At 41.8% G+C, this 12469-nt stretch overlaps 1 protein-coding gene across 1 annotated transcript; it reads left to right on the top strand.

Moving 5' to 3' along the window:
* The first annotated feature begins 7492 nt into the window (after window positions 1-7492).
* LOC133122849 (ADP-ribosylation factor-like protein 4D) lies at window positions 7493-11263 on the top strand. The gene is made up of 2 exons (XM_061233074.1): window positions 7493-7667; window positions 9504-11263. Exon 2 carries the CDS (start codon window positions 9651-9653, stop codon window positions 10251-10253), a length of 603 nt encoding a protein of 200 aa, XP_061089058.1. The 5' UTR covers window positions 7493-7667; window positions 9504-9650; the 3' UTR covers window positions 10254-11263.
* Window positions 11264-12469: the final 1206 nt, after the last annotated feature.

The raw sequence follows: 12469 nt of genomic DNA, 5'->3' as shown, positions 1-12469 counted from the left end.
AGTAACACGCAAATGAGCTATTACTAGTTAGCTTCCCGAATTTACAAATATCCACCTGAAGCACAACGCTTGTGCAATCGCTACTATGTTCGTATTTCCTATATTTTATCGTAAGTCGATATTTGTAAATTTGTCAAGCTAACTACAGCTAATTAACTTGTTGCTACCAATAACAAACTAGTATTGTTGTATAACTAGTTATGTATTCTTTGCTTGGATAATAAGCAATAGTATACAGAGTTTCAGTGATCGCTTGTCTGGAGTGCAATTTGGGCAGCCACATGAACAATCAGTATAAGTCCCCACCAATTGGCTGTGGCAGTTAGAACCAATTTACAGCTGTTGTACAGCTGTGCAATGTTTTGATACATTTGACAGCCCGACAGATGTACACTTTTAAACCTGAATTTATGGACTATAAGCACAGGCAGAGGGTGAGTCAGCATATCAGTGAGCCTTTTTCAATGATCGGAAGGGATTTACAATGGTCTTGTAACAATGTTTTAACACAAAAATCTGCCTTTAAGTGTACTAAATAAAAACAGCATAAGATCCTAAGATTCACAGTGAGATTCTCTACCTGGTGTACTCTCCCAGTGAGAGGAGCAACATAAACATACAGTGGGCTCCAGAATTATTGGCCTGATAAATATGTGCAAAAGTGCTGTAAAATAACAAATAATACATTTATTGACATTATTTTCCAGCTTTATTTTCCAACATTGTAAAGTAGTGTGTTTTATTAATAATTCAATGGAATCAACCAAAGTCAAATAAGAAATGTGGTCCCCGAAATAACAGGTTCCGTACCCCTGGTTTATTACTTTGTACAAAGATGACAGCCCTGAGTCTTTTCCTATAATTTGTGATAAAGTTAGAGAACAACTTTTCAGAATCATTGATATCCTTGGGATATCCCCCATTTGAGACCACATATTTTTCATGGGATTTAAGTCTGGAGACTGAGATGGCCATTGCAGGTTGTTGTTTTTACTTAACAAATTCCTGTGAGGAGGGGTGACATGGCTCAGGCAGTAAGAGCAGTCGTCTGGCAGTCGGAGGGTTGTCGGTTCGATCCCCTGCTCCTGACGAGCTGGTTGGTGCCTTGCATGGCAGCCAATCGCCGTTGGTGTGTGAGTGTGTGTATGAATGGGTGAATGAGAAGCATCAATTGTACAGCGCTTTGGATAAAGGCACTATATAAATGCCAACCATTTAGCATTTCATGTATGATTGGATCTCACTCATCTCCTTGACCTTCTCCTCCCTGCAGAAGTGTCAGTACTTCACCAAGCTTGATCTCCACAAAGCCTACCACCTGCTCTGCATCCGTAAGGGAGATGAGTGGAAGACGGCTTTCAATACCCTGAGCGGCCACTATGAGTACCTAGTGATGCCGTTCGGGCTCACCAACTCTCCAGCTGTCTGAGGGGCCATCCTATTCCTGATGACACTCTGGCCAACAGTCTGTTCGTTCCTGAAGCGGTCCGTCCGCTTGTCCTGGAGTGGGCTCACTCGTCCAGACTTGCCTGTCACCCTGGGGTCAGCTGTTTTCCGGGTCTCCTGGGCCACCGCTTCTGGTGGCCAACAATGAAACGTGATACAGCAAACTTTGTTGCCGCCTGTCCTGAATGCTCCCAGGGGAAGTCCAGCAACCAGCGGCCCCAGGGACTCCTCCAACCATTCCGTCCATTCCCCATTGCCCTTGGTCCCATGTGGCCCTGGACTTCATTACCGGTCGCCAAAGGTATGTCCGTTGTCCTGGCAGTGGTAGACCGGTTCTACAAATATGGGCACTTCTTCGCCCTACCCAAGCTCCCTCCCTCCAAGGAGACGGCCAAACTTCTTGTCCTTCGCGTGTTCTGCCTGCATGGCCTTCCCCTGGAGGTTACCTCAGACAGAGGCCCTCAGTTCTCCAGACAGTTATGGAAGGCTTTCGGTCAACTCATCGGCACCAAACCACAGCTGTTGTCCGGTTTTCACCCCCAGACCAATGGGCAGATGGAGCATCTCAACCAGGAGTTGGAGAAGATACTCCGCTGCATGGTGGAGAAATCACTGGCCTCCTGGGTGGAATGCCTCCCTTGGATAGGGTACGCCTATAACCCGTTGCCCGTTTCCTCCACTGGACTATCTCCATTCGCTTGCTGCCTGAGATATCAGCTACCTATGTTCCCTGAGGAGGTGCCGTGGCTCAGCTCCTCATTCGGCGGGTCCATCAGACCTGGAAGAGGGCCCAAGCCACTCTGTTAAATAGCGTCTCCGGAATGATGAAATTCGCTGACTGCCGCCGGCACCCTGCCCCCTGTTACACTGTCGGCCAGAAGGTCTCGCTATCTTCCAGGGACATTCCCCTCAGGTCCACTTGCCCCAAGCTTCCCCCCAGATTCATTGGCCCCTTCACCATCACCCATGTTCTCACCCCTCCGCAATCAGACTTTGGTTACTGGTTTTGGCCGTTTTGGAGGATATTGAGGATGTCCCCTGTGGAGCCAGTGGAGGGATTGAAGGACAGGAGTGATGTGGTCACAGGACTGGGGGTGAGCAAAAATTCATGTTTGGTTTTCTGTTTACATTCATTCGTCTTTACACTCATCTTCCCCTGTGATGTCTGTGTCTGAATGTTTCTGATCCCACTCCCCTGTCTGTGTGCTTCACTATTTGGGTGGTTTTGGAAGATTCCTTCTGTCTCACTGTTCTTACTTCCTGCTTTCTCTCCATTTCATGTTTGTAGATAGCACTAATATACTAAAATAGTATAGAATTTGTACAGAACTAAATGTCACGGCGGGAGGGACAGAGGAACCAGAAGCAGACAGGGGTGCAGAAAAATGGCAGGTTTAATGGCAGATGAAGGCGCAGACAGAGCGTAATCAAAAAAACAGGCCAAGATCAAAAACCAGGGGGTCAGTCCTCACAAGGCAGAGGTACAGAATCCACAAAAACCAAAGAAGAGTCCAGGGAAGCAGGCAGGGATCAAACAGGGAATCCAGAACAAAAATCAATACTGAATGCCACAAGGGCAAGGGCTCAGGAACAAGGGCTCGGGAACAAGGAGGCTAGAACCGGGGGACGGAAGAAAAGGGCTGGGGACTCAGACACAGGACAAGACGAACTAGCAAGGTGCAACTGAAAAGGACAGGTATAAATACACAGGGGAATGAGACAAACTAGGTGGGGCATGGGAGTGAGGGTGGTCTAACAAACATCACGTGAGGATTCACAAAGACACATGTAATACAAACGGATCTGGACTAGGGAGTAGACAATTGCACAGAATCAGGAGATGCAGAGATATGGAGAGACAGGTGCGAATACTTTGCTGAAACTAAGCAAGTAATCAGTGATAGAATAGGGAGGCAGTTACAGAACATAATTTAAACTGGAGATGCATTAGTAAGTTAGTTAAGTGATTTAAAATTACAAATACCCAAAATTAGGGAATGTTAGTTTGTTGTTGTGTTGTTGTGTTAGTATAATTAGTACTGTACAAATTCTGTTTTGGGATTAGTATATTAGTGCTATGTACAAACATGACATGGGCAACATGGCTCAGGCAGCAAGAGCAGTCGTCTGGCAGTCGGAGGGTTGCCGGTTTGATCCCCCGCCCGGGCTGTGTCAAAGTGTCCCTGAGCAAGACACCTAACCCCCAAATGCTCCTGACGAACTGGTTGGTGCCCTGCATGGCAGCCAATTGCTGTCGGTGTGTGAGTGTGTGTATGAATAGGTGAATGAGAAGCATCAATTGTACAGCACTTTGGATAAAGGTGCTATATAAATGCCAACCATTTACCATTTACATGAAATGGAGAGAAAGCAGGAAGTAAGGACTCAGACATCACAGGGGAAGACGAGTGCAAAGACTTATGAATATAAACAGAACACCAGACATGAATATGAAAAATAATAAATTACAAGAATAACGATAATACACAATGATAAACTAAAGGCCCGAACACACCAAACCGATGGTCGGCCGTTGGACGTCGGTGGCGCCCTGTCGGCCGAGTCTTTCCGGTGTGTCCCGCACTCCGACGCCGATTCAACATGTGGAGCCGTCGATGAGAGAGAGCTCTCTGATTGGCTGTCCAGCTAGCGAATCAGTGCACGAGAAGAGAAACGGAAGCGACGAAAGCAAGCCATTCCAAAGTTACTATCACTACCAGACATAATTTTCGATTAGTATTACTAAATAGCGAGAGAACAAGGAAATTGCTGCAAACTGTTTGTTGTGAGCGAGACAATGGCTGCTTCTAGGTCCAACGTAATGCAAACGCATTCCCCGGTCTTCCGGTTTCCATTTTTTGAAAGACAAATACAGACTACCGCCACCTGCTGGTGTGGAGAGTTATTACCTCTCACGCAGGCGTAGAACGTACGTGCAACTCGGCCGTCGGCGGACCGTCGTTGCGGTATGTTCGGCACAGCCAACATTAACGACGCGTATCGACGCGAGGCGATCTTTGTCGGCGCTCCGCGGCCGACCGTCGGTTTGGTGTGTCCTTAACAGACAGAACACAGGAACATAACACTAATTATATTAACACACTAATATGTTTGTCAAACTACAAACTAACATTCACTAGTTTTGGGTATTTGTAATTTAATCACGTAACTAACTTACTAACGTATCTCCAGTTTCCATTCTGTTCTGTAACTCCGCCTCCCTATTCTATCACTGATTACTTGCTTAGTTTCAGCAAAGTGTTCACACCTGTCTCTCGTTATCACTGCCATTGTGTTACATGTGTGTCTTTGTGAATCCAGTCTACGTTTTTGTTTCCCCCTCATTATTGTATTATTACCCTTTCATGTGTCTCACCTGATGTTTATTTGTTAGACTGCCCTCACTCCCATGCCCCGCCTAGTTTGTTTCATTCCCCTGAGTATTTATGCCTGTTCTTTTCAGTTGCACCTTGCTAGTTTGTCTTGTCCTGTTTTTCATTCCCGAGCCCTAGAATTCCTTCCCCTGGTTCTAGCCTCCTTGTTCCCGAGCCCTTGCCCTTGCGGCATTCTGTCCCTGTGGTTTTTGTTTTCTGGATTCCTGTTTTCTGTTTATGACCCCTGCCTACTTCCCTGGACTCTTTTCTTGTTTTGTGGAACTCTGTACCTCTGCCTTGTTTCTGTCCTCTCTGCTGAGAACCAAATATGCCAGAGTGTCATTGAAACATTCAAGGGCTTCAAGAGAGACTTGAGTCTAGTGTTAATCAGGCAGATGCTGAATGACCCCAACAACCCACTGACCTGGAAGATTCCAGGAAGAAATGTCCTGCATGAGAATAAAAATAGTTCCTGTTTAATAAATAATACAAATGATCTTTGTAGCCTTTCAGAATGGTATTGTCTACCTCCAATATGAAATGTTAGATTTACAACTGGTTCCTATTTATGTTCAAAAGAACAGCTTTGTTATCTCCATCTGTATTTGAATGAACAAAATAAGTCTCAGTGATGATTCCCAAATGACATTAAAATGCCAACAAACTGGTCACAATTGGTTTGTTTATAACAACCACATGGAATCAAAATGTATTCTGCTGTAGGCCGACTGGTGTTTCTTTTTAAACAACCATGTACACCAACTTACTTTTAACCCTTAGACAACACAACATTGTCAACCTCTTTAACATATCGCTATTACCAAAAAGAAAAACCTAATAAAATAAATTGGACATACATAATTATTTGCTATATTGAGCAATCATTAACAGTCAGCAGCCTGCCATGTCGTATGACTGGTAAATGGTCTGCATTTATTTAGCGCCTTTATCCAAAGCTCTGTACAACTGATGCTTCTCATTCACATACCAACCATGCAAGGCACTAACCAGCTCGTCAGGAGCAATAGGGGGTTAGGTGTCTCACTCAGGGACACTTTGAAACACCCAGGTCGAACTGGCAACCCTCTAACTGCCAGACGATTGCTCTTAGAGAAAAAATCACAGATATATTCTAATGACTTCTTGGTGATTACACATGGTAAGCAGAGTGCTGAAATGTGACATCAACTATAATTTGTGTCCTATTTGAGTTTTTTCCTTAGCAGGCTATTATGCATAGGCTATTTAATATGTATGCAGGAATTAGAGGGATCCAACGTCATGCATGATTCTGCATAAATGTATTAAAACTCGAAATAGTTTGCCGACCTATAAGGCAATGCAATAGCATTATTTAATGTCATTATTGTCAGGGATAACTTCTCTTTAAATTTAGACAAGAACATATGCTGCGGTATTAACCGACATCAAACGTAGGCCTACATATGTAGCGTAGTGCTTTTTTATGTCAGCCAGATTTTAAGATATTAATCAAATCAATGAATGGCATTAATTCACTTGACATTTAATTGTTTTTTATAGCGGCCATTCTATTTTCTAATGTGAACTAATGGCCACTGGAAGCGTCACACGTCGCATTTTAGAAATAAAATGCATCCAAGTAGAAATTCTTAGTTATCTCCTAAAAATAATAGGAAAACCATCCCAGGACCACAGGGGGGTGCAACAGCGCATCAAAATGTACTGCGCTGTCACCCCTGAACATTCATGTGTAAATTGTAAATTGCGAAGCTTTTGTGGTGCGTTATGCTCAGATGAGGAGCAGCTTTAGTCCGTTAGTTGTTGTCGTTTGGTACATCGTACGAATTCAGAAGTTAGGAAACGGCGGCTGTTCCTTGATCTTTCAGTTTGACCAAACGGTGGTGACTATTTGACTTCTCCCGAACGTTGTATTTTTAATGAAGATGAGGAGAGCATATCTGAATTGAAATCGGAAACAAAATGTATTTCTAAAAGCAACATTGCTGCTGCCCGTTTACCAGTATGCTTAGTCGAGATAAACTATTAAAATTGAAACAAATGTGTCCTATTAAGCATATGCTACATTTCCACTACTGAGCACATCACTAGGTTACTTTTCCCTGTTTCTCACTTACCCAAGTGGGCTACTAAAATTGCACTGCGTGACATACCCGATGTGCACACATCAATGGGCTAACGTAGATGAACGGTGTTCACCAAGCTAGCCCAGTTAGCTCACGATGTTCCATTGGTATCTTGTGTATAGGCTACGTATTGTATATCGTGCCAGGTAATTTAAATTACAGCGGTGAACTACATCTTTATGAGACTGTAAGGCCACACATATATGACTCCGGCGAAGGTTTGTGTTTTTAGAACACAGAACATAAACAGATAAAATCTAATATTATTTTGAAGTGAAGCACTCCTGTAGTAGTGTTTAGGCTACATATAGATCTACATTTATTTCATAATGTTAAGTAGGCCTATCTTTAAACTGCTCTGTTATCCTGGAGAGATATTTTCACGCATTTTGTCCCCTTACGTCCCCTTTAAGATTCCGCCTTGAGGTGTTGGATGCACAGAACTGTATAGGCCTATTATGTATCATATGCAGTTCTGTGGTTGGAGGAAGCGGAAGATTCTTTGTAGCATGTTTGGGCTACGTCACTCAGGGGGTTGTGCTCTAACTGCTGGGTCCTCACTACTTGGCTTCACACCTCACCAGAAGATAGCGGGGTGGGGATGCGTGCGCAGTATCAGCCGATGCGAATTTGGATTTACTGGTGAACGGAGGCATTTATGGATATTTAATCCCGTTGTAGAAGACGATGTCGTGTTGTCCAATACGAGATACATTTTAAGGTAAGTTTAATTGGAATCAGCCAGCATCAGCTTCGGAAAAATAAAAACACTTAATATTATGTTATTCGGCTCCTGGCTCAAAATATGTTACCACATATGGGATACAAAAGCTTTAATTAAGTTATTTAAAATGCAGCCAGTTTTTGTATGTTGAAAGGAAAACTAACATACATAGACTATATCTGTATGTAGCCTACGATACGAATCTGTTTAATTTTGAGGAGTGATGTAGGCTACTAAAACTCGCATTTTAGTATGGAACTATTAGTATACTGACAGGGATTAAATAATTTACGATCCATATGCTTTAAATATCATTTGTGGTAATGTTGTCTTGAGCGACTATATATTCTGACTATGTGTTCTGCGTTCACTGGGTACAAATCTAAGAATACATATTACCCTCGCTCCAATGTTTTAAATTAAATGCACTCATAGAGAGCACTGTGTAACAAATGGTAGCCTACCAAAAATCAGTTTCAACGGAAGAAATAAAAATTCTTGGGAATATTCGGAGACAAGGTATATCCTAGCATCTTAAACCATTGTCTTGAATTCAGTCCCCTCCCGCAATAAATCAAGAACAATTTAGTGTTCTAAGAGGATTCCCCTGAATTAGAAAGCAATAACCGCAACCAAGGGTCTTCCCAATGTAGGTAATTCAACTAATAATAATAGTATCAAATTGTATGATGTCAAAAACTGTAAGCATCTTTTATTGAGTTAATACGTATTATATGAAACAATCAAAGTGGTGCAGTTGAGCATACCAGCAGGTAGTTAATCTTCTGTGCTAATATCCGTGACGGGTGGGCAAAGGCGTATTTTTTCCCCCCGAAGATGTCAGAACAAGGGTATTTCGTTTTTTTATAACGTTTTTTGTTCTTTCAATAAAGGTGCTTGACATTTGCCATGGTATGTCCGCTGCAGTGTGAATTTCGATGCCCACTCTGTAATAATGTAAAGACAATCCCTGCGATAATAATGGTATAAATTATAGTCAAACATTCTGCCATTTACTAAATTTGGTATGGAATAGCAGTGCATTATAATTTAATGTATAGAGATAATTATCTAATGATAATTTTAATTATCTCCCATATAACCACCAAGTCAAACTATATATACTTTATTATATACACTCAGTGAGCACTTTATTAGGTATTTATTAGACTTATTTTGTAGACTTATTGGTCTTCTGCTGCTGTAGCCTATCCAATTTAAGAGGTTTGATGTGTTGTGTGTTCAGAGTTCTTCAGCATACCACTGTTGTAATGTGTGGTTATTTGCGGTACTGTCACCTTCCTGTCAGATTCGACCAGTCTGGCCCTTTGCCTCAGACCTCTCTCATTAACAACACATTTTTGCCCGCAGAACTGCTGCTCACTGGATGTTTTTTGTTTTTGTTCATGAAAATCACAGGAAATCAGCAGTTTCAGAGATACTCAAACCACCTTGTCTGGCACCAACAATCATCCCAAGGTCAAAGTCACTTAGATTTGGTCTGAAAAACTGCTGAACCTCTTCACCATGTCAGCATGCTTTTATGCATTTAGTTGCTGCCACATGATTGGCTGATTAAATATTTTAATTAATAAGCTGGTGTACAGATCTACCTAATAAATTACTCAATGTATATAATTTATAATTTCACAATTATGGAACCTTTGATTTTGGTTGGTTTCATTAAAACATGAATAAAGTCCAGTATTGTTCAACATTTTGAGTTTCTCAGTAATCTTTTTTTGGGCATTGCCAGTATGGGGTACCAATAATTCTAGAGCCCACTGTATATTTGAGATTTGTAATCAAATGTTTTGTTTATGTTTTGATAAGGACTGCGGTGACTCCAGACAGCTACCCCCCTGTCTGCCAGCACAATCTTTGAAGTAGGTGTGAATGCCATGGACCAATAAAGAGAATCACCTTCTTCAAAAGAAGCTGCCACCTCACTGCTAACAAGGCCAGAAGACCCTGTCAGCCATGGGGAACCAGTTGACAGAGATTGCCCCTAACACTCACTTTCTGCCAAACTTCCAATCCTTGCATGTGGTGGTCATCGGCCTTGACGCTGCAGGCAAGACCTCCCTGCTGTATCGTCTGAAGCTGAGGGAGTTTGTAAAGACCATCCCCACCAAGGGCTTCAACACAGAGAAGATCAAGGTAGCTGTGGGCAACTCGCGTGCCATCACCTTCCAAGTATGGGATGTGGGTGGCCAGGAGAAGCTCCGGCCCCTGTGGAAGTCATACACACGGAGAACAGACGGCTTGGTCTTCGTGGTGGACTCCACCGAGGCAGAGCGCATGGAGGAGGCCAAGGTGGAGCTACATAAGATCACCCGGACTTCAGAGAACCAGGGGGTCCCGGTACTCCTTTTGGCCAACAAGCAGGACTTGCCTAACGCAATCTTGGTTACAGAGGTGGAGAAAGTACTTGCCGTCCATGAACTGAGTGCCTCCACCTTACACCACACACAGGGCTGCAGCGCCGTTGATGGCCAGGGACTGCAGCCCGGCTTAGAGAAACTGTACGAGATGATCCTCAAGAGAAAGAAGATGGTCAGACACAGCAAGAAGAAGAGATGAATGGCCTTCTGTATGCAGGGATACCTGCAGACTCAAGTTCTTTTTAAACTGTCAAACCCCAGCTAAGGTTCCTTTTAGAGGGAATTTTCTGCAAGTTGCCAAACAAAGGAATACTTTCAGATGGGTCAGGAGAAACTGAAATTGTCCTATATGTGACATGCCATATTGAACCTCTTTCTTCAGTAGCTAGTGTTTTCTGTATGGCCGTCCTTTGTATCTAAGGAATATGTTATTGCTCCAATAGGCTGTAGCATAAACCGAAGTTAGCCCAGCACCAGTGAAGTCTGACAGACTTGTTTCATTTTCCTTTCTAAAAAACAGCTGCACTGAGGATGATAGCGTAGAGAGATAATGATTTTGCAGAATCACAAGATAACAAAATAATGCTAATAAAATCCCATGAGCTCATTGGTTTGAGGCTAAATGCTAACACTGACATATTATGTGAGTGAACACCAGGGTACTGGTTGTTGTGGTAGGTGTGGACTTACTGTCTGAGGTGAAATCCCATCAAATCACGACTCAACTTACAGTTATAATAGTAGACTGTTTTTACAATCTGTAAATATTTTGTAATGCTTATGAATAAATAAATTATTGAAGCCTTTGACACAAGTATCCCTTAAATATTTTTGGGAAGTTTTTTCTAGATACAGGCACACAGGCATGCATAAGTTAAATGAGGCTAAAATAATTGACATTAGTTTTGAAGGACAGCTTTCTAATGCTATGGATGGGTAAAAAAGATTGTTGGGTTATTTGTCTGAATCAGAAAATACATCACAATGATATAGAAAAGCTAACTGAGAGAACACCAAAACATTAAGACTTATTTAAATAATCACATTCAATGCTATGTTATATCTTTGGCATTCATGTCATTTACATTTATTTCTGTTTTAAAGTATAAAGTACTGTGTATAATTTCACCATGCTTCTCATGCTTCATGTATCAATATGTAGGTTTCATGTATTGCTTAGCATCTAACAATAAAGGAAGTAAACAAACATTTCCTTCCAGCCAGCAAATTAATTCATTTTCATTTAAAATGTGTTCCCATTATTAATATGGAAGATGCTACCCTCCAGTGATAATTAGATGTAGCCTTCCTGCCAAATCTATGCCTGGAATTCTGTGTTAATAAAAATCATTGTGCACTTACTAAAAGTAAAACTCAGAAATAATGCTTTCTTTTTTAAATGACTTAATTAATATCAACCAGCCTCAGTTTGAAAAACACTATTTACCATAACCCTGTCAAACCTTTTTTCCTCCAGAAAATCATGTATTTTGAGCAACGGGCAAAGACACCAGATTTCCTAAGGTCATGAAGCCATTTAGTCTGGTGGAGCAGGCAGGATGGAGAGCAGGTTCTAGTTGACACTGGAACTTCCATCTATGCTCAATCAATTTACTTGTTTGCAAATTGTGCAGCCTGATCTGTATGAGGAGGCATTTCTGAAAGTATAATTAGTCAGGATACAGAGTCTGTTAAGCTTCTATCTTTGGTTCTTGGTTGTTACCCCATGGCAAGGCTAAATATATGCATTCAATCCCATTCATCTATGTATCTAGGATAGAACCTCCTTTGAGATCGACGTCACTATACAAGGTATACTATACCTTGCCTGCAAAACCCAAGGAAAGGCATTCATTTGGTGGGGGGTATGTGGTAGGTGGACATTTTCAGATTGGCAGATTAATAAATAGGGCGAATTCAGGTAATTTGGGACAAGTCAGAAACTGCATTTAAAAAGATGTGTCCCAAATTACCTGAATTCGCCCTACCCTATACAAGTATGTTTACATGTAGCTTCATTGAATGATTTCTCATGAATCTGTATCATGATAATTCTCATATTGTCATATATTTTGTTGCCGTTTAAAATTCATACATGGACATTGCTGGTGGTATTTTCTTATCAATCGGACTATTCAATTAAATGAAATTAAATTGTATTTGTATAGAGCTTTTTACAATACAAGATTTTCACAAAGCAGCTTCACAAAGAGCCCAGGCCTGAGACCCCCTCAGAGCAAGCCTAGGCTGACAGTGGCAAAGAAAAAGTCCCTGACCTTGAGCAGAATCAGTCTCAGAGGTGGGAGCCCACCTGCTTCTGGCCGGCACTGGGCAAACAGTTTAACAGTAGTGTTATATGTAATATATAAATAAATTAAAGTAAGTTAATAAATTAAATCAATAATTATACAAGTA

Source organism: Conger conger, chromosome 2, assembly GCF_963514075.1.
Source record: "Conger conger chromosome 2, fConCon1.1, whole genome shotgun sequence".
NCBI classification, from domain to species: Eukaryota; Metazoa; Chordata; class Actinopteri; order Anguilliformes; family Congridae; genus Conger; species Conger conger.
Note: the sequence above shows the minus strand (reverse complement) of the source record. Positions and strands in the feature narration are given on the sequence as shown.